This window comes from Gymnogyps californianus, chromosome 12, assembly GCF_018139145.2.
Source record: "Gymnogyps californianus isolate 813 chromosome 12, ASM1813914v2, whole genome shotgun sequence".
In the NCBI taxonomy this organism is placed as follows: domain Eukaryota; kingdom Metazoa; phylum Chordata; class Aves; order Accipitriformes; family Cathartidae; genus Gymnogyps; species Gymnogyps californianus.
This window is the reverse complement of record NC_059482.1, coordinates 12395484-12416237: the sequence shown is the minus strand read 5'-3', so window position 1 is coordinate 12416237 and position 20754 is coordinate 12395484. Positions and strand designations below refer to the sequence as shown.

General features: G+C 37.8%; 1 protein-coding gene across 1 annotated transcript; it reads left to right on the top strand.

The window, feature by feature from the left end:
• Positions 1 to 322: 322 nt before the first annotated feature.
• On the top strand, positions 323 to 20230 carry ZNF507 (zinc finger protein 507). The gene is made up of 7 exons (XM_050904273.1): positions 323 to 492; positions 4263 to 6393; positions 7569 to 7674; positions 13273 to 13387; positions 15766 to 15870; positions 19109 to 19243; positions 19378 to 20230. Exons 1-7 carry the CDS (start codon positions 323 to 325, stop codon positions 19739 to 19741), a joined length of 3126 nt encoding a protein of 1041 aa, XP_050760230.1. The 3' UTR covers positions 19742 to 20230.
• The last annotated feature ends 524 nt before the right edge of the window (positions 20231 to 20754 follow it).

Genomic DNA, 20754 nt, shown 5'->3' with positions numbered 1-20754 from the left:
TGTTGTTTTTTGGTTGTTGGGTTTTTTTAACTACAGGTGTTTACCATTTGAAAACTGTGCTGAAAGAAGATACCTTTTGGGAGTCTATACCATTTCTTGAAGTATATCATGCTGCCTGGCTTGGCGCTGGATACTGGAACACTGACGAACTCCTGACTGACAAAGGCAAGAAGCCAGGAGATCACCTAAGCACAGGAGCTGCGAGGTAAACACCAATTATTTTGAGACTTTGAATAAAACCACCAGCTCAGCCGCGCTGGGCCATCACGAGTGGCTGTGCATTGCTGTCGGGTCTCCGCACGGAGTGGAAATTTAAGTTAAGATGATAAACGTATGGATGGAGCCACCTACACGGACATTGCCCTTGCAAGAGGCCGGGTGGCAGCGCTCTGTGGAGAGGGCCAGAGGAGCGCAACCGCACCGCGGCACGGCTCCATCCCGCCTTAGGGACGGAGCCAGCGTGGCGGCGAGGGGCCGGTGGCGGTGTGGCAGGTCAGCGCTGTGACAGCCCCGCCGGCCTGGGCGCCCGGCGCGACGAGCCCTGTGGCACCGAGCGGGGACGAGGCGGGGCGCGGCCACGGCTGGGCCCGCGCTCGTCACCGTGGCAACGGCGAGGAGGCGGTGGCGCGGCGGCAGCGTCCACCCGCCGGTCACCTGACCCGAGCCCGCCGGTCACGTGATACGGTCTCCATCGTCGCCATCTTGAAGCGGTGGCCGGGGGTGAGGAAAAAAAAAAAAAAAGATTTTTTTTCTTCATTAAAACCGAGGTAAAAAGCAGGGCGGGCCCTCGGCGCCGCCGGGGCGAGCGGGCGGCGGCGGCCGGCCGGCAGGTAGGGCGCGAGGCGCGGCGGCGGGCGGGCGGGCAGGCCCCGGGGCGGCGCGCCGCAGCCCATGTGCGGAGCCGCGGGCGGCTGCGGCTCCCGGCGGAGCCTTCCCCGGGCCGGGGCCGGGCCCGGGCCGCGGCCGCCTTCCTCTCCTACCCTCCTCAACTCACCGCATCGCATCGCCTCCCCGGCGGGCCAGCTCCCCGAGGCTCAGGCCGCCGGAGCGACGGGCGCCGCTCCTCGCCCACCCTGTGGCGCCGGGCCCGCTGCTCAAGGGCCGCGCTGGCGGCACCTGCGCGCTATATAGCGGGGGCCGCCCGCGGAGCGGCGGCAGGTGCGGGAGCGGCCGGCGGAGGGTGGGGAAGGGCAGGGGGGTCCCGTAGGAGGGTGTCGCGGGTCCGCGGCCAGGCGTCCCCGAGCCGCAGTCCCGGGGCAGGGGCTCCGCTGTGTGGGGGCGACAGCTGGCAGCACAGAGCTCCCGCTGGTGAAGTTTCCCTGCCCTCGGGAGCCGCGATGTGATCAGAGCGGCCTCTCCCCGTTAGATTGTTGTGCAAAGCGGTGGTTGGCTTTTCCTAGACCCGGAGGCATTTCAGCCTGTCTCTGCCGTGCTGCTCGAGTGGGTGTCTGACACGGGTGGAACGGGCAGCTCCAGCACAAAGGCGTTTTCCTCTGGTCTGGATCTTCCCCTTCGGGCCCCTTCGTCATCCCCAGACCCTGTATTTTAATTACTGCCTAGGTCGTGTAAAGGGTATATGCTGGCAGAGCCATTTGCCAGACTGAAGTTTTATGTCATGGAAGGCAGAATCATCTTTGCTCTTAGTGAAAGCAATGTAGTTATTAAAATCCAGATATTTGTGTACAATTCTTATCATCCCTCTAAAAACCGAAGTCTGCAGCAGTAAGCATCAAACTTACTCTAAACAAAGAATGACATAACACATATATACCATGGTTACACATCTGATAACTTACATCAGCTACAAGCATCCCAAATCAATACATCTGAAAGTACTCTCTGTGTTTTCATTTTTGACGTAGCAATAGTATGTGGCAGCGTATTTCTTTTATGATCTGTCTAGGAGCTTTCCTTTTAGTTTCTATGCTGCTTTCAGATGAAAAAGGTAGGGGAAATATTTGCCTACTTAGCATTAATTACAAAGTTTTAAAAGTACCAAGTATAATTTAAAGTAGCACCATGTGCTTGTAATTTTCCTTAACTCATTCTCAAATTGAAAATATTTCAAGTAGACATTATTCCTTTGAGCACTTCATGTAATGTTAAATCTGCTTTCAGAGGAAAAAGCGCATTTGTTTACTTTTCATAATGGTTTTTAAACATATTACAGCCAGTATGAAACAAACAGCAAAGTATTTTTGTATAAATAAGATAGTTTTTAAATAATAAACTTCTTTTAAGTTAATATATAATTGGAGATACTACATCAAAGGGGTATAATTTTTCCTAGCCACATAGACAAGAGTTAGTCATTCAATATACTGTGCCAAACACATAATAGAAATAGAAGCAGAAAATGCATATCAAGACATCTACTGTTTTATATTTTAAAAGTTAAATACTTGGATGTTTCAGTTTAATAGTAACTCTGTGGATACATACATTGATTTCTGTTAATAAGACGATACTGAACTTGAATTAAATAAGCAGGCTATTTGGTATACTCTTACATAAAATGATACTTTTTTGTTTTAAATATATTTATTTTTTAATTTCTGTCTCCTACAATTGATCTACTATTGCAGTGCAGTATTGATCATTTTTAATCTGCCTACATAGATCCAGCTAAAGGCATAAGGCCTTAAGTAGCTTACTTTTCTAGTTATCGTGGATCCAACTGCCCTATGGCTTTATTTATATTTTATTATTTTTTCAATTTGAATGTAGATTTTAGCCATTACCAAGTAAATAATCTTCAACCTAACACTCAAAAATAATAACATTGAAGAGACTAGTCTTGTCTTTCTTAATGATTGAGAATTGACAAATATTGCTCCATTTTCAACTTGAAATATTTTACATGAGCATATGAGGTGTGAATGATACTGACATTGCTTATATTGATAGTTCTGATGATAACCTGAATTGTAAGTTGAACGGCAAATAAAGGTAACTTGAGTAGTTCTGCCCAGAATTTTTCTGTAGTGGGAAAGGGGCACCACAGAAGCCAGTCTCATATGTCTGTTCATTATATTGCTGTATACTAAATCCATAAGTAGAAACGACTGGATTTCATGGGTCTTTAGGACCAGTTCTGGAAGTTCTGGTTTGGCCTGTGTTATCTTTCTTGCAAAAAAAAAAAAAAAAAAAAAAAATCCACATGAAAGAACTTGGGATACATTTTCAAGGATGACTGATAAAAGAAATATTTGGCATCTCTTTATGTTCTAAATTTTATATGTAGTGTATAAAAATACGTATTGTGTATAAAATATATGTGTGTATATGTAGTGGAACTTGAATAGGTTATTTTTAGACATTTTTTCAGAAGTAAATTTCACTGTAAGACTTTTTGTCCGACTCCTCCACCCCTCACCCCACAGTTTTGCCCACATCACAAAGTATGTTTTCATGTACATTTATACATATGGGCTTCTAATTTAACCTCCAACAGTACCACATTATTGCCTGTGGTTTATGGTTAGATATGTTTAAAGGAAGTGTAAGTGGAAATAGTTATTGCCTTTAGCTTTCCCTCAAAACAGAAAAAAATTACTCTGTATAACTTTAGTACCAATTGATTTTCCCTACAATTAAGGAATTGTAGAAAAAGCTACAATTAGTAGCTTTTCTAGAAAATTATATTTATAGTAAGAAGTATGATTTGACATTCGAATCGTCTTTAATGTAGTCATAGTGAAATGACTAATGCAAGTAAATACCAGAATTTCTTTCTTTTCCTAACATTTCAAGGAAAAAAATTGCTTATTTTTGTAAATTATGTTATTGCAAATTGTCGTTTGCTTTAGGAGACATCAGTATATAAAAGTAAGTATGTTAGGAATACATTTTCATATCATATCATGGCTTTTAACCATAAATATGCCAGTTACTGTTGATTGGTATATTTAAGTGTCTGGCATTCAAATGTGTAGTCTTTGTAAAGAAAAAGACAATAGCTGTAACAATGCTAATCAGCCGATACTTGAAAAATATTTATCTTGCCCTTGTACAACTTGGAGGCAGGCTGTTACAGGCTCTCTTGGAATTTTTCTGTCCAGCTGTATTGAATAGCATCTACGCTATCCACTAAGTGTCCTCAAAATCTCTGGCTATTTATATAGCCATTCTGAAAGTTTTTATTAAGTTAATGGCATTAGGCTTCCATATTTAGTAGAGGGAGAAATCTAAATAGTACTGGGTTGTATTTTTATTAATGTGCATGTATAAATTTTAATTTTTTATAAAACCCTTTCTCCTAGGTATTATGGAAGAAGGAAGCGTGTTGCAGTATTGATGCCAAATATTGGGGAACAGGAAGCTGTGCTGATTTCTGAAACAGTCATTGGCCCAACACTGCAGAACAGTGAAGATCAGAGAAAATGTAAAACTGATCCACTAATCCACGTTATCCAGAAACTAAGCAAAATAGTTGAAAGTGAGAAGTCACAAAGATGCCTTTTAATAGGGAAAAAACGTTCCCATCCTAATGCTTCTGCACAGTCCTTTGACACAGATGATCTTTGTGAAATCCCAGCTAAAGCAATTGAGCTATCTGTTATTGCTGCTAAAAAGACTGAAGAGTTACAAGCAGATTATTTTGTGACTGAATGTCTTCCACAAAGCAAAAAAAAGGTGACGTGCTACCAGTGTAGTCTATGTAAGTTTCTATCACCTTCTCTCTTAACGCTACAAGAACATATAAAACAACATGGGCAGAAAAATGAAGTGATATTAATGTGCTCAGAATGTCATTTTGCTTCCAAAAGCCAAGAAGAACTTGAATCCCACTTCCAAAATTACCATGAGAATGATGGTAAAAATAGCATCCAGACAAAAGTGCAGCAATGTGTAAATGTTGCAAGTTCATTTTTGCAAGGGCCAGTGGAAGGAAGTGTCAAATCAGGGACTGATCAGACAGGAAATCTGGAATGTAAAGATCTAACTGAGTCTACTCATACGCCTGAAATGGGTAGGAGAAAATGGTATACTTACGAGCAGTATGGCATGTATCGATGCTTAATTTGTCGGTACACCTGTGGTCAGCAAAGAATGTTGAAAACACACGCTTGGAAACATGCGGGTGAGGTTGATTGCTCCTATCCTATCTTTGAGGAAGAAAATGAAACTACCAACTTGTCAGAGACAGTTGTAACTCACACACCTCATAGCGTGGACACAGTTGTTCTTTCTTTGGAAAACAATGAACTTGATATCCATAGTGAACCTTCTCTTCAACTTCAGATTTGCAATTCTGAGCAACTGTCACGTAAATCGCCAGTAGGAACAAATGTAAAAGAGGAAGAGATGTTAAATCAGTCTGTAGTGCATTCTCCTACTACAGAGGTTTTAGAAGAGACTGTATCAGATACAGAACAGGATAATATGATAACTGATAGCCTACTTTCGTCAGCACAGAAAATCATCAATTGTAGTCCAAATAAAAAGGGTCACGTTAATGTAATAGTAGAGCGTTTGCCAGGTGCTGAAGAAAGTGTCTTACAAAAGCCTTTCTTGATGAACACTGACATTGAAACAGAAAAAAAATTAATCTCAGAGGAGTCCCGTGTTACCTGTGAGGAACCTGATGAAGTTTATCGTTCAGATGAAATTCAAGAAGTAATAATAGGATGGAATAATACCGAGAAGAAAGATAATGAATTAAGCTCTAATAAAAATGTAACAACTGATGAAAATGTGCCTCCTGCACGAAGAAGGACAAATTCAGAGTCTTTACGACTACACTCATTAGCTGCAGAAGCTCTTGTTACAATGCCTATCAGAGCTGCAGAACTAACAAGGTCTAGCTTCAGGACTCTGACTGCAGAAGATGCTGTGGATGCAGGTGCAGGACAGGGAGAAGCTGATGGCCCATGCACGGCTCATTCTAAAGTGGTATCCTCACTTAAGAATCCCTCAGAGGAGTTTAGTGGCTTAAACCAAAGTGAATGCGCAATAGTTGAGATCCAGAAAGAGACGCCAGAGTTATCAGAAGCACCAATTAAAATGGGCATCAGTATGTCACTACTCACTGTCATTGAAAAACTGAAGGAGAGGACAGATCAGAATGCTTCTGATGATGACATTTTGAAAGAATTGCAAGACAACGCACAATGCCAAAATGCAAATGAGGCAAATATTCCTGGAAGTAACCTAGTAGAATATATACCTAATGTAGATCGACCCTACCGCTGTCGCCTCTGCCATTATAGCAGTGGTAATAAGGGCTACATAAAACAACACTTGAGAGTCCATCGTCAGAGGCAGCCGTACCAGTGTCCTATCTGTGAACACATTGCTGACAATAGTAAGGATTTAGAGCGCCACATGATCAACCACTGCAAAACAAGAATGTATCAGTGCAAGCAATGTGAAGAATCCTTTCATTACAAGGTAAAGTTCTTTCCTGTGCCTGTCTATAATAGCTAAATAACCTATTTTGCTACTTTTTTAATCACTGGTGATCCCTCTTTCTAACTTAACGCAGTCTGACATCCTGGCTTCATTGTCATTACAGTTGGGGATTATTGCCAGCAGCACTTTCCGAATATACAATTCAACTATAATTATTCTGCTTTACCCATTGAAATAAACTTGCTTCCTCACATAAGTTATTTTCCTGAGAACCATCTTGTGGACGTATTAATATCATGCTGTTTTTCTGCCCACATGTAGCAACTACAGGAAGAAATGGAAGCATCAGAGAACTTAATAGTTGAAACTTTAAAAGAATGCTCAGACACGCCCGCTGGTTGTGTGTGTGTGCAAAAGTAACCATGGCCTTTGGGGGTAACATGAGACACTTTGAAGCAGAAATTCTTTTCTTTTTTCCTCTGTTGTTGTGTTCGTCTGGATGTTCTGTAGAACTTAGATCCGAAAGATTACACACTAGAGCAGAATAATGTACTTCTGCCATTTTTATGATCACTATTTTAAGCATTAGTGCTGGTGAGTGTGTTCCTATGTACTCAGTTCAGTACTGAGGAATATAGAATAGATAGCATCAGTATCTAGCTGTACAACTGAAATTCTTGTAGGCAATGGTAGTGCAAATTTTCCCATATTTACTGTTTTTTAGTCCTAGTTTGAAAAAATGTACAGGTAGGATGGCAAAAAGCTCTCCCTCCCCTCTCCTCCCCAAGCAAGTAGAAACAGTAATATCATATTCTTAAGTCACTAGGCAATATGAAAATTGAGTCAATTTTCACACAAGCCATCCTCTAAGCTCTAATCTAATACTGCTTTTGGAGTATAATAATTTCGGAGGAAGAACTGTTTGCCACTTGTCTATGGGAATGGGGGAAGAAGGAAGTTTATTTTCTAAATACACACAAATCATATAATCCTCTCAGTCACTCTCATCAATCCTTTATGTTATTAATTAATGTTATTTACTTTGTTTTGTTCCTAGTAAAATTACCTGAGGGATAATCTGTATATATGTTAACATACATTTTATAACAGTTGTCATTAAAACTTGAGTAACAATGTCAGAAATTATTCCAATATTTGAAGTGACCAGTGTATGTTTGTAGTGTATATTTAAACGTGGGAAATTGTTTTTTCAGAGCCAACTGCGAAATCATGAAAGAGAACAACACAGTCTTCCAGATATCTTTTCAACAGCTACATCTAACAAACTAATAGTTTCCAACGAAGTAGATGAAAGAGAAGGTACTGTTTATATTTACACTTGAAATTAAAAAAGTCACTCATAACATTACTTGTTTGCTATATTTGTATAACACTGGTTTTAAGATCTTGTTCATGCTGAAATGTTTTCATGCCTGTTCATAACTTTAAATGTATATTCTTTTCAGTGTGCAAAACTTACTATAGTCAGTTTTGAGATATCTTACTGACTTTTATTGGTAGGTAAGACATTTTTAGCCCCTGTAATTGGACCTTGTATTTCTTCTTATGGAAAACAGCTAGTATGGAGTATTACGCTGAATTTTTAAGAAAAAAATCTTTTTTTGCTTCCTTCAGCAGCTACAGTATTTTCCAAATCACCTACAGTAAACAAAAGAAAGCCTTTTTTTAAACTCACTGTGGTAATGTAGTTTGCTGTCAGCATATACATACAATACCGTCCATTCTGTGTTTAGAAGTTTCTGTTTAATTATGGTAATGTCCAAAATGAGTCATTTGTTTTAGCCCTAGAGAGGCAAACATAAGGCATTCTAAAAATGCAACCTGTATCTGTAATAGTTGCCAGGGTAACAGTAGGTATGCGTTTTCTAAATGTTTGTTTAACTGTGTATCTGCTTATAATTTAATAGTGTTTGGTTTAAAAACAACAACAACAACAAAACCCAAACCCTTGATGTGTTAAGGTAGTGAAATAGGGGAAAAAATAGCCAAATTTTGAAGCTTAGGAGAAAACGTGGTCTTAAAATGCTGGAGGCCCGATATTTATGATTGCAACTTGAATGCATCCTCTTCTCTGGTGAGTTAAAGTTACTGAAAATATTTACAGCATTTTTATTCTGAAGGCAACACTATAATTATTAATATTTTGCCATTTTAGAGCACTGTGGAAAAACACTAGTAATTACATCACCTCTGAACAACTGTGGGCTGAAGTATTTCCATTTTGTGCACATAGCTCTTTTCTGTCCTAACTATGGTCTCTTGTTTGTTTAGACAGCAAAATGTGCACTCTAATAGTACTTAGATTGCAGTTGAAATTTCTGGTTTCTACTCTCACCTCTACAGCTGATCAGTGAGTGTGAAAGTAATCATTGAAATTGATGCGACTACTTGTGAAAAAAGGTACTAACCAGCATGAGCCAGGGTGGACAGCTTGAACCAGTAATGATTTGTCCAAAGCAACATGGTACATGTCAGAATAGAATGAGATCCTTAACTTGACTTATGTTCTCTTAGCTCAACACTGCCTTTTTTTCTGCCTTTCGGTATACAAGTTAGAAACTTAGAAGTTAATTACCTTATCAGCCTCAGGTAAAATGACCCTTCCCAACTCCTTTTTGCTCTCATCAATGCAGAAGGCATTTAAATTCAGGAAATTGATCTGCAGTGCTTGTTACATCCCTAAGACCTAAGCCTGAGAGAGGCATCTGAAGTCAGGGGGAGACAGGAAAAAGGCTAGGGAGGGTCTGCTGGTAGTGGGAATGTTCCCCATTAAGTAGTGGGGTTTTTTCTTCAGAAGAAATAGCATAAATGTTTTAATGGAAGTGATAGGAAATAAAACGTTGTTAGTTTAGCTGGTTACAAATATCTATGAGCACAGCTTGGACTATTACTTCTGACAACATTTTGTTTGTTTTAAACCAATATTTTTAAAGATGTCATGATACAGGAATAACTACCTTGCAACGCCTGAAACATGTCAGATTTTGAGGAATACTGTATCTTTTGAGCTAAAGTCCTGTTAAGGTGACTGAAAATCAAGATGCCTATCTGCTTTTGAAAATAGTATGTTTTAATAAGGTGGTTTTAGAGTTTATATCCTGATCTTGTCATTTAACTTCCATGAAAGGGGAGCCCCTGTTCGAGAAAACTGCCTGCTTTCAATTTAATTACTTTAGAGATTTTTTTAAAAATATTTTTTGCTCATTATTATCTTATGAAAGTGTTACAGCCATGTGCTTTAATTGGTTGTTTACCCCACATGAAATTTAGTAATGTGGCTTGAATGAAAACAGTTCTCCTTTTAAACTTTTATTAACTCATACTGTGGAATGCTTAAATTATTTCAGAACCAATTTATAATCAAATTGCAACACCACTGCAGTACAGCAATCTCTTGTCAAACAGATGTCATCCCTATAAAGCGACACAAAACAAAGAAGTTTATGGCATAGCATCTGTTTACGTGAAAGATGCCTGAGCTGGAACAGTTTCATTTCTTGTTTATGAAATAGTTAGTCCTAAAAGTCTCTTTATTCATCATAGTTGTACCATAAATTAAAAGGGAGCATTATGACACTGGATATGATCAGATTGTAAATGTCTAATAATGAAGGAATAGGGTGATAAGCAGCATTACAGGAGCACCTGTTACTGCTGCTAGAACAAAGATCTGTCATTTCCATGTTCATTTTTAAGAGACCTGATATCCTCCATCCAGAAAGCAAAAAAGGCCCCAAACCCACAAGAAATAAGCCAGTGGAGCGGGTGGGGGACACGACTGCTATTTTGCAACAGCAAGAGATTATATGATGTATTATAATTTATGTGCATTTTGTTGAAGGAATAAATATAAAGTAGTGATTGGTATAAATAATTGCTCCTAAGTGTGTGCTACTGGGTGGTTAGCCACTTATAACTATGCAATAGATAATATGTTTGCATAACGCTTTAAAAATCTCATTAGATACTGTTTGTTTTAAGCTGCCTGCCCAATAAAATACCAAATTCATAACAGAAAATACATTTGGAAGCAGTTTGTTCTAAAGCTGCAGAATTTAAGATGGAAAACCCATTCAAGTAGAGCATGCAATAGCTTAACCTTCACACAACCCCTGCTCTCCCATAGATCTGCAGCCCAGTAAGTGGCTTTGTATTCATTAGAGGTCTTCTACATAAATGTGCGTTCATAAAAGAATAATTGTAGAAATATAAATTCCAAAGTCTCCAAGTATGTAATTAAGATTGTTTTGATAATTTACATTAAAGGAAAAAAAACTAATAAATTTTACTATATGAGCATATTGTAGGAAAAATTCTGATATATTTTGCTTTAAGGTTGACTTGCAAAGAGTGCATGTTATATATTACTTCCATATTATTTTTTATAATAATGCTAGAAGAGTGAGCGCTGTGTCATGTTTTAAAGTAAAAAATATAAAATATTTTTTCTTTTATCTTGGTACACACGGAATTATTCAAATTTTATTTCAGACTGTCTTTGTATTCAGATTGGTATTTTATTTTATATGACATACTATATATTCTTCAGAATAACCCTCTGGGGTTATCAGCCCTACCTAATTACTTTGCATCTTGAACCAAAAGTGCTGAATTTTGGAGTGAAAGTTTAATTAGTGGCAATTTTCCCTTACTGTTTAAATTAGCGGTGTGACTGTATCCCTCAGAATAATATATCTAAAACTTTTTTGACATAATTCAGTGCCCACCTGTGGAAAAAAAAAATCAAAGTGAAAAGTTTGAACTTGCATTTTAGATGACTCATTCTACTGGTTTATTCTGCAATGTCCCCTTAGAAGAGTTTTACCATGAAGATTCTTAATTGTTGCTTTGATAATGAAAAGATTCAGTCTGGGTTATTGGAGTCCAGCATCATCAAGAGGAAACTCCAGAACAAAATTATCTTTACAAAATCTGTTCACTATTTTGGACTCAGGAGACGGAACTTCTGTTTTCAAGATATACTCTACAGTTCCTCCTGAGTTCAATCTGCTTGTCTCATTCCTCCCTTCTTTAGCTAAAAAGAATTGGAATTCAGGAGGTAATACAGGAGGGGGTTTCGGTCAGTTTTTCTTACTCCAAACTGGAAAGAAGTTCATGGTATTTGGACCTAAGCAGAGATATGTCTAAAAAGTCTACTTTCCACCTTTTTGGACAGTCACTTATTTCAAATTTCAAGCTTGTCAGTCTTTTCAAGCTGCCAGTCGGAACAGTGGCAGACAGACCCTCCTCTCAGTGTGACATGGACCTTCAGTGCTCTTGATCTTGACAAGCCTTTAACAGAATTCTTCAGGATTCAGAATAGAGGGATCCCATTTGGGAAATCAGAACTTATATTTTTCAGGGAGGGGAGTTATTTTTGGGTTGGGAAGGAGCTGGGAGGCCTGGGAAGTAGATCACCTGCTGATATTATCAGAGTTCTTAAGGCAATATCTACTAAAAAACATCCAGCTAATACACCCTTTTCTGTTCCACCTAGGATCTTCTGGTGTATCCTACTAGTAGTAAACCCCTTCACAACACAAACTAATGATTTGTTTGTGCTGGAGATGTGCTTCATATGAGCATGAAGAGTTTCTGAAGTCTGTTCTTGCAAGATTTGAGCTTTACTTTGTCTCCCACACATGATTTATTGAATAGTGTATTTATTTTGGTTTGGAGGTGTACTGTAGTAATGATCTTTACCCACCAGAGAAATTCTCCAAGGGTCTCTATCAGAGTTTCTTCAAAGCCCATGTATGTAACTGAGAGTAATGGCTTCACTGTTCAGCCAGCTAATAAGAATTTGGTGTAAAGATAAAATGAACTTGAGCACCTTATTTGCATTTGGGGAAGAAAAAAAAAAAGTAGAATTACTTAGGCTAGTGAAGAGGTTAGATGCAGAAAGAAAACCCTTTGATTTTAGTTTGATGTTTCTTCTGGCAGTGGTGCTGATTTAAACAGCTCCAACCTTGGTGTTCCTTCATGTTTCTGCTGTTCCCTCATTTGGGGAGTGCATGAAGGCTGCACGATAGGCTGGAATGGGAAAATGACCTGCGTAAAAAATACCATCCCTCTTCCCAAATGTTAATATTTTAACCCAGACAGTTTCATTATTCAGTGAGGTAGCAGGAATAGGGTTGTTTACACGCTTACATCTCAAAAATATTCAAACTGTGCACTTGCAGGCACACATTTTCCCGTGTTAAATTAGTCACTAGCCTTTGTCTCTGCAACCATTAATTTTTCAAGACTCTTTTTCATTCTGGAAAGAAAAAATTATTTTTGTTACAATTGCTTTTTAGTAATTTGGAGAAGTTCCAAATTATTTCTTAAGGCATCTGGTCAGTATCTATTTTTTTAATCATCTCAGATCCTTCTGAAAGTATGAGTGTATGTGGATGATAAAGAGCATTTAGATGCTTTGGGAGGCCTTTTGCTTTTCTTTTCTATGTTTGCCAGTTTGAAACTTGGCCTTTCTCAATGCCCATCTTTTCCTTTGATTTGATCCATTCTGCAAAGCAGTGAAACTGCTGGGTTCAGCAGTTCCTGCATTTTATCACCTTTTGCTGTAACACAGGATTTTAACCCAACTGCAGGAAGAAGGGAAGTGTCCATATAGAGAGAAAGAATGTGTTTTCCTAAAATTTTAATAATTCCAGTAAATGGTAGGGCAAATGCAGAACAGCATGGTAAATAAACTATACCTTTATTATATCTATGTCCATTGCCAGTTTGCTCCAGATACTTTAAAAGTATTAAATATTTATAGATATTTAAAAGTATTACTTTAAAATGTTAATTCATGTTTCATAATTCAATTGTGCTGAAATTACCATCTGAGAACTTCTTACAATGCTGAATGCAACTCTCTAAAATAATGGATTTTGTTTCATATAGGAAATAAGTCTTCAGTTCAGAAACTATATAGATGTGATGTATGTGACTACACAAGCACAACTTACGTTGGTGTACGAAATCACAGACGAATTCATAACTCCGATAAGCCATATAGGTAAGCGTCTCAATTATTGCTGGCTGATGCCACGTGCCTGGTTTACTTGTTTTAACTAAAAAGGTTACTTAATTGCCCATGCAATTTTGAAGATATTGTTAAAGAATTTCAATTACATAATTTTACTGCAGATTTGAAGGAGCCACACTTGCTGGTTGACTCAAACTATGTAATTAAGATTTGCTCACTTTTCCAGGATCCATCTTTTGCTATAGCAGTCTACTGCTTGTTTTCAGTTTGAAGCATTCAGATGTGGAAAGGGAAATAATTACATTGTAATATTGAACTTTGGCCAATAGTAATAATATATTTCTTGAACTCGTGCACACTTAAGTTCATTTTGGATTTGCTTTATTGCAAAGTGTTCTCCATTGTCATATTGCTACTTTGCATGTTGGCTTCTACAGAGTGAGGCAAAATCCTGCCCTTTGTCTTGTCGCCGGTCCCCTCATCTTTTTCACAGGTTTCAAACAATATTAACACACTCACTTAGGATCAGATTTTATAACTTTTCTACAAGGGTGTTATATGGATTTATATAGAAACTTTGGTATCTAAAATCACAGGTAATACTATAGCTCAGGTCCCCAGCAGAAAAATAAATCATGCATTTTTCTATTGGTTGCTGCATAAATTCCTGCAAATTCAATCTACGCTCATTCAGTGTGGATCTCTGTCCCTCTCTAGTGGCTAGAAGATAGATCTGAGTTAATAGAATTTTTGAGCTAATATACTTCTATCTTTTTCATACAAATTCTGGAAACTCAACACCTTGAAATGCTGAGCTCAGCCAGGGACTTTCTGTTTTGAAAAACAAACCCAGAAGACATGTTGTATTTTGATTTGTGCATTATAATGATATCCCATAACACTAGCAAAAATTTGCAAGATGTTTGCTCAGAGAGCACATGTGGAATACAAATAGATTTTTTTTTTCTCCTCAGAATATTTCCTATTGCCATTATTTGTTACTTAGTGGGGTTGGAACAGCTGATACTGTAGAGTGTCTTGTATATGATAGTCTTCTGAATTGGCGTTAGCCAGCCTGTTTGATTTAGGAGCCCTTGAAGATTTTCCATTGGTGATATAGACTGCTGCATACTAAATTTAAGCCTACTGATCTGGCTTGCTTTTCTTATTATTTTTTCATAAACCCCTTTGACAAATCTGCAGACCTGGTAGGATACTTAAGCCACAGCCTAAAAACCATAAAGATCCAGTATTTATGGTATTTCTCCTTCTGAAACATGTATTCCTCAAGCCTTTCATAGTATCAGATAGAAACCTACTATATTGCTGCCATTTTTATAGCTGTAAACATATTTTATTATTTGTTTGACAAAAATGGTGGAAATTAAACTGTATAGCCTCCAATGATGCATTTTTGTAGATTTGATACCTTCTGGATTTTAATACTGCACAGTTAAGTCCTTTCAACAATAAAGCGAGTAATCTCAAGTTAAGTGTCCTGCAGTCTCAAACCGGTTCACACTGTAGACCAGAACTAGTAAATATTGGACATTTTACCATTTCAAAAAAAAGAAACAACTGAAGTCCTAATAAACACGCAGAGTTTTAGCTGAGCTTGGTGGCTTCTGTTTGAATATGTTATATACAGGAAGCTTGTGTGGTAGTATATTGATGTTTATGAATAGCATAGTATTTTGTGTAATAATACTTTGGGATCTAAATCCGTGGATCTAAATCTAGATCCAGACTGTTTTATGTCTTGGTTTTATACAAAGAGATTGTGACAGAAGTGAAAAATAAAAATTTAGACAGCATGATGTGACACACTTGTCTTAGGGCACTTGAATCTAAATGTGTTGATCTTGTCCCTGACTTCCATTTCAGATATAATGCTGTGAAACTTAGACGTTTTATTACTAAATAGATAGTTTGGCTTTTAAAATGTCATGAGAAACATGGCTGTTGCATTAAGTAGAACATGTATTCTTGAGGAACAAGACTCGCTTCTTAATACACTATGTCCCCTATAGCTCTTATGGTCATATTCTGCCTTTGCGTAACATAGCCAAGCAACTTGCATCAGGGCTACATCCATTCAAGTGCATCCACATCTCCCTTATACTTCATGATGCTTACCAACTTCAGTAGAGGTGCACAAGATAGATGTCAGGAAGGATCATAGTCCGTATGCCTAGTGATTCTTGCTCAAAGGTGGAGGTTTTTTTGGGCTGCAAAAGATTCTCATGGTCCAAAAATTGAAAGTTAATGTCATCACTTGGCCTTCTGTAAATATTGTTAGTCTTTAACTGTAGTCTTTCCAGATACCTTTGCTTTCTCATAGATTTTTACTTCTGGAATAGTGTTAGCAGTTAACTGTCAGATTAGTTTACTTGTTGTTGTCTCTTTAGATGTCGAGTATGTGACTTCGCCACCACAAATATGAATAGCTTGAAATGCCATATGAGGCGCCACCCCCAGGAGCATCAGGCAGTGCAGCTAATGGAACAGTACAAGTATGTAACAGTTCTAATTTGGGAAAAAGCTGTGATAGTAGTGATTTTGTTATGTTAAGATACAAAGCAGAGTTCAGATTCTAGTATTTTCCCTCCTAGATTCATTCTTTGTTCCAGTGACTTTTCTTTTTTTTTTTTTTTTTTTTTTTTTTTTTTTTTTTTTTTTTTTTTTGTGAGAGAGAGGGAGAAAGAGATTTGATGTGGCATTGCCAGGTAATGTTTATGCTAGCTAATTAAACATGTCCGTGACCTCCCTCTGGTACAGTATTCAGCTTTTTCTTTCCAGAATGGGGTGGTTGCATATAAACTGCCTATTGCAAGTAGTCTCTGGACTGTGTTAATTACCAAAGCATGCCTGGAATTGTTTGGGAGAATGTGTGTGCCAAAACCATGCCAGGGGCACTTCTAACATTTAACATTATAGATTGTTAAATTCCAGTACCCAGGAATGTTCTCTGGCTTTGTTTAATATCCTAGTCTAGGCACAGCTTTTGCATATACATGTTAGTTAGAATCCAGATTGACATCACACTGCCCTAGTTAAGAATTAGTATGAATAGTCATTAAGTGATGAGTGTCCTTTATACTCTGTCCATAGATATATGTGTTTTTATGTATGTATATGAGAAAGTTGGCACAAATATGTGCAATTGTTTACTACTAATTTGCAACAAAAAATAAAAGCTGGGAAAGCAAAGAAGATCAGGAATATTCTGAACATTTCTTAGTGGGAGATTTTAAAGGCAATAGGAAGAATCCAAATAAAGCACGTTCATATATGGGTTTCTTCTCAAGAAAATCTGCTTCTACAACTTCAGAGTCCTTCCACTGCATTTTTTCCCCAAAATGTTCCTAGTATGCTGTCATACTTCATACAGTATTGCTGAGCGCTCTTAGTATTACCGAAGATTACAGAAAACCTCCACACTTTGGTCCCTGCATCCCCAAGGAAATAGTCGATCAAAAGCTGCAAGATAATTGTTTCCTCAGTAGATCAATTTAGGATACACTTGAACAGTAAGTTTAATAATTCAACATAGGTCAACCAATAGGGGAAATCATGCTATAGAATTGAAAGGGTTCTATTGCTAAACTCAATAGTAAATAATTTTGTTTCTCTGGGAATGTCTTGCATATACTGTAACTATACATTAAGTATATGATCATAAAGTGTAGTGCATCATGCTAAAAGCTGTTGAGTTTCTGTGTCTGATTTGAACTGTATGCTAAAGCAGTCAATAGCATTTGGCTCATGATATTCTCAGCAAAGTAAATCTGATTAGTAAATCACCTGAGTAAATGAATGTACTTCAAAAAATGAGACTGTAATTAAAAGGGGATAAAAACAAACACTGAACTGTTGCTTCATTCACTGTGTAACCAACCCACTGACCAAGCTGTGTTAGTGGCGCAGAAAATCATATATATAATAAGACTAGTGGAATACATGTGCATATAGAATGGAATTAAGATTATTGGTTGATCTTTGTGTTTTGCAAAAAAATTATTTTGGCCTAATTTTATCTATAAATTAACTGTAAGGTCTGCCTTTTATCTTCGTTTTAATGATGCCATTATTTTGTAACAGCCTTATTAGAGATACTGAGATTCTCAACCTGAGAGTGAACTTGCCTATATTTGAAAGCATCCATTTTCTTTATAAGGCTTCAAATTAGAAGGAAAAGAGAAAAATAGGACAGGACAGTACATTCCAAATCAAGTAATAGAGAAAAGTGAGCTAGAAGGACATGCCTGTTGTTCCCCAGCAGGACAGAATTATCTTGCTACATAAGCAAGGCAATGTACCATGCCTTCACCTAACTTGTGAGATTTCTGCTGTTCTCCACAATCTTCTGCTGAGCAGAAATAGTTTCCTGTATATGATTATTTGCAAGGCATTTAAGGACTATATCCTACTGTCATTAAGAGAAGTCATAAAACGTACTGAAGTGTAGTGTACAACACGGTTTTATGTAGGCCTTCTCATGTTTCCAGGTTGTATTTCCAAAAAGGTCTTAAAAATTTACAAAAAATTACTAGTATAGTAGTCATTTTAACAGACTTATCATAATGTAACATATCGGGATCACATTGCTTGAGCAGAAAACATCTTACTCTCAATGAGGAGTGAGATAGACTGAGATGCATTCCTAGCTATAATTTATTAGAACAAGGTCACCTTTGATTGATCCTGGTCTTTTCTGTGTGATTTGAGAAACTGAAGACTTCCAAGTAGCAGGTAGCTATGCAAAGTAGCTTCCTTGTCCAAAAGACAAGGAGCTACGTACGTTGTCTTTACCACGAGTGCTGTTCTGCTCTGGAGTGGTGTCATGCAGTATCACTCATCTCCTTCATGCTGAGATGACTAATTTATCATCTTAGAAAACCCTTGTAAAAAAACTCCTCTGTTGTATGTTCATGTATGAAAAAAGTCCTATGGGATTTGATCAGTCTTGGGTTATTTGTGCCTGTAAATGTACACTACATCTCTATGTAAATAGGATTTATTCTTCACGGTTTTGTTCTTTACTGTATAAGACAGTGTTTTATAGGGAAGTAGAAAATATAGTCATGTGATACCTGGGCTGGTGGAAAACTCTATGGACAAAATGGTCACCTGTCTGAATCTCGATCTGTGAGTATATTCAGAATCTGACTGGACACTGGCCTCGGCAACCTGCTGTAGCTGATACTGCTTGAGCAGGTGGATTGGACTAGGTGGTCTCAAGAGGTCCCTTCCAACTTCAACAATTCTGTGATCCTTAAATAAACTAATATATGCTACACCAGGAAAGACTTTATTAATTCAGTTAAAATTATCAGTGCTAATTACACAGCTCCTGCTTCATTCAGAGCAATGGCAAAGAGAGCTCACTACCTGCCTACCAGATACCACACCAATGTACTCCATGTTTCTGCAGTCATCGGAACAATTGCATTTTTGCAGTAGTTAAACAGTTTTAACAGGCCAAACAGATAAGATTTTAATTCAGTTGTTTAAGAGGTCAGAAAAAGCAAACCTAAAACATTCTCAGACCCTAAAAATAGTCTTACATTTCAGGATGAAACTTTGCAAACTAACTTGACGTAGTTACGAAACTGCAAAGGGGGACCAAGAAGAGGATTGACATGTATCTCTCTGTTTACTCATCCTTTTGGAAGAATTAACCCATTACTAAACTAATAAAATTTAACTTTTAAGTGTTTCTCTTTTTCCTTCTCCACTTCTTTTCCCTAGGTGTTCTCTCTGTGGATACGTATGTAGCCATCCTCCATCCCTGAAGTCCCACATGTGGAAACATGCAAGTGACCAAAATTATAACTATGAACAAGTGAACAAGGCTATTAATGATGCAATTTCGCAAAGCAGCAGGTATGTCTGATTTGCTTTCAAGTCCTATCGTCTAGAATTTTCAAAGGACCCAACTCTGATCCAAAATAAAGTTCCTGTCCAAAAGCAACAACTGTACATTTTGATATTTGTTTCGGTTTTTATTATTATTTCAGGTTTCAAGGACAGCTTCCTGACAAAACCTTATTAGAAGGCACAGATGAAAGTACAGTACCTATACTAGGAAGTTCAGACAACTTGGTGTCTTTTACAGAGTCTATTAACCAGACTACAAATGAAATTTCAGGTTCTGATGAAAATGAAAAACCTAACTTGATGAATACCTCATGCAGTTTAGAAAAGAACTCCACTCTACCCCATCTTGGCACAGAATACTGTGTTCTTCTCTTCTGCTGCTGCATTTGTGGTTTTGAGTCTACAAACAAAGAAAATCTGCTGGATCATATGAAAGAACATGAGGGTGAAATCATAAACATCATTCTAAATAAGGACCACAGCACAACTCAGAGCACAAACTAGGTGAAGCAGTAAGTTAAAGAGAGGGTTTCCTAGATTGCGTATTTTCTTTCTTTGCTAATTTTTGCCTGAGAAACTTGCTTAAGAGAAGAATTGCAAGCAAAACTTGATTTCCCATCCTGAGTTCTTGTTTCAGTAGGAGTACAATATTTTAACCAGGGACCGATGAATCATTTAAGAGATAAATATAAGGAGTGGGGAATAGAACGATCCATGTTAACCTGTCATTTCTCTATATCGTGCCAAGAATGTAGGATTGTTGGATTTTTTTCCTTTTATTGTCAGGTACTAGTCAGTAATAATGCATTAGTACAGTACGTTAAAACCCAAAGGTATGAAAGCTTTGTATCAATTGAAAAACTTTTTTTTTCCTCCCTCTTTGTTATTTTCCAAGTATTTCAGCAAAGAACTTTTTACCCTCTTTTTTGAAACTGGCAACAGACCAGATAAAAATTTTACAATATGATCTCGTAAACCCCACTGCCTGGATTCTGGAAGGTAAGGAGAGGGGAGGTGGGTGAGGGCATGCGTGTGCTTGCATGCACACAGAAGTGTTTCATTTTTCCCAATCTATTTTTAAGGCCTTACAAACTCCAAGTCGTCCTTCAACAAAGACTGCTATCCTTTCTATCGATTTAGAGCAGCAGGAGCTGAGGAGCCTAGAAGCATTTTGCTAATAACTATTTGTCTGATGGGATCCGAACTAAAAAAACTGTCTTTCGAATTGATAGTGTGTAAAAGATCCTTTATAATAATGACCTGCTGTTTCTTAATGGTTTTCTTGACACATTCAGCAGAACTATTTTTAAAAAAAGAAAAAAATCTTATCATATGTCACTTTTAATTTGTGGTGATTACTTTGCAGTATGCATGAGCAATGTTTTTTACTGAGAACAAGATATTAACAATAATTGCCACAAAGAGATGTAGATTAATCACCTAAAGATGTAGGTGAGCACAAAGTGGGATTTTGAGAAATGCCTACATCCTTTGGAGTTCTTTGAAATCCCACTGGC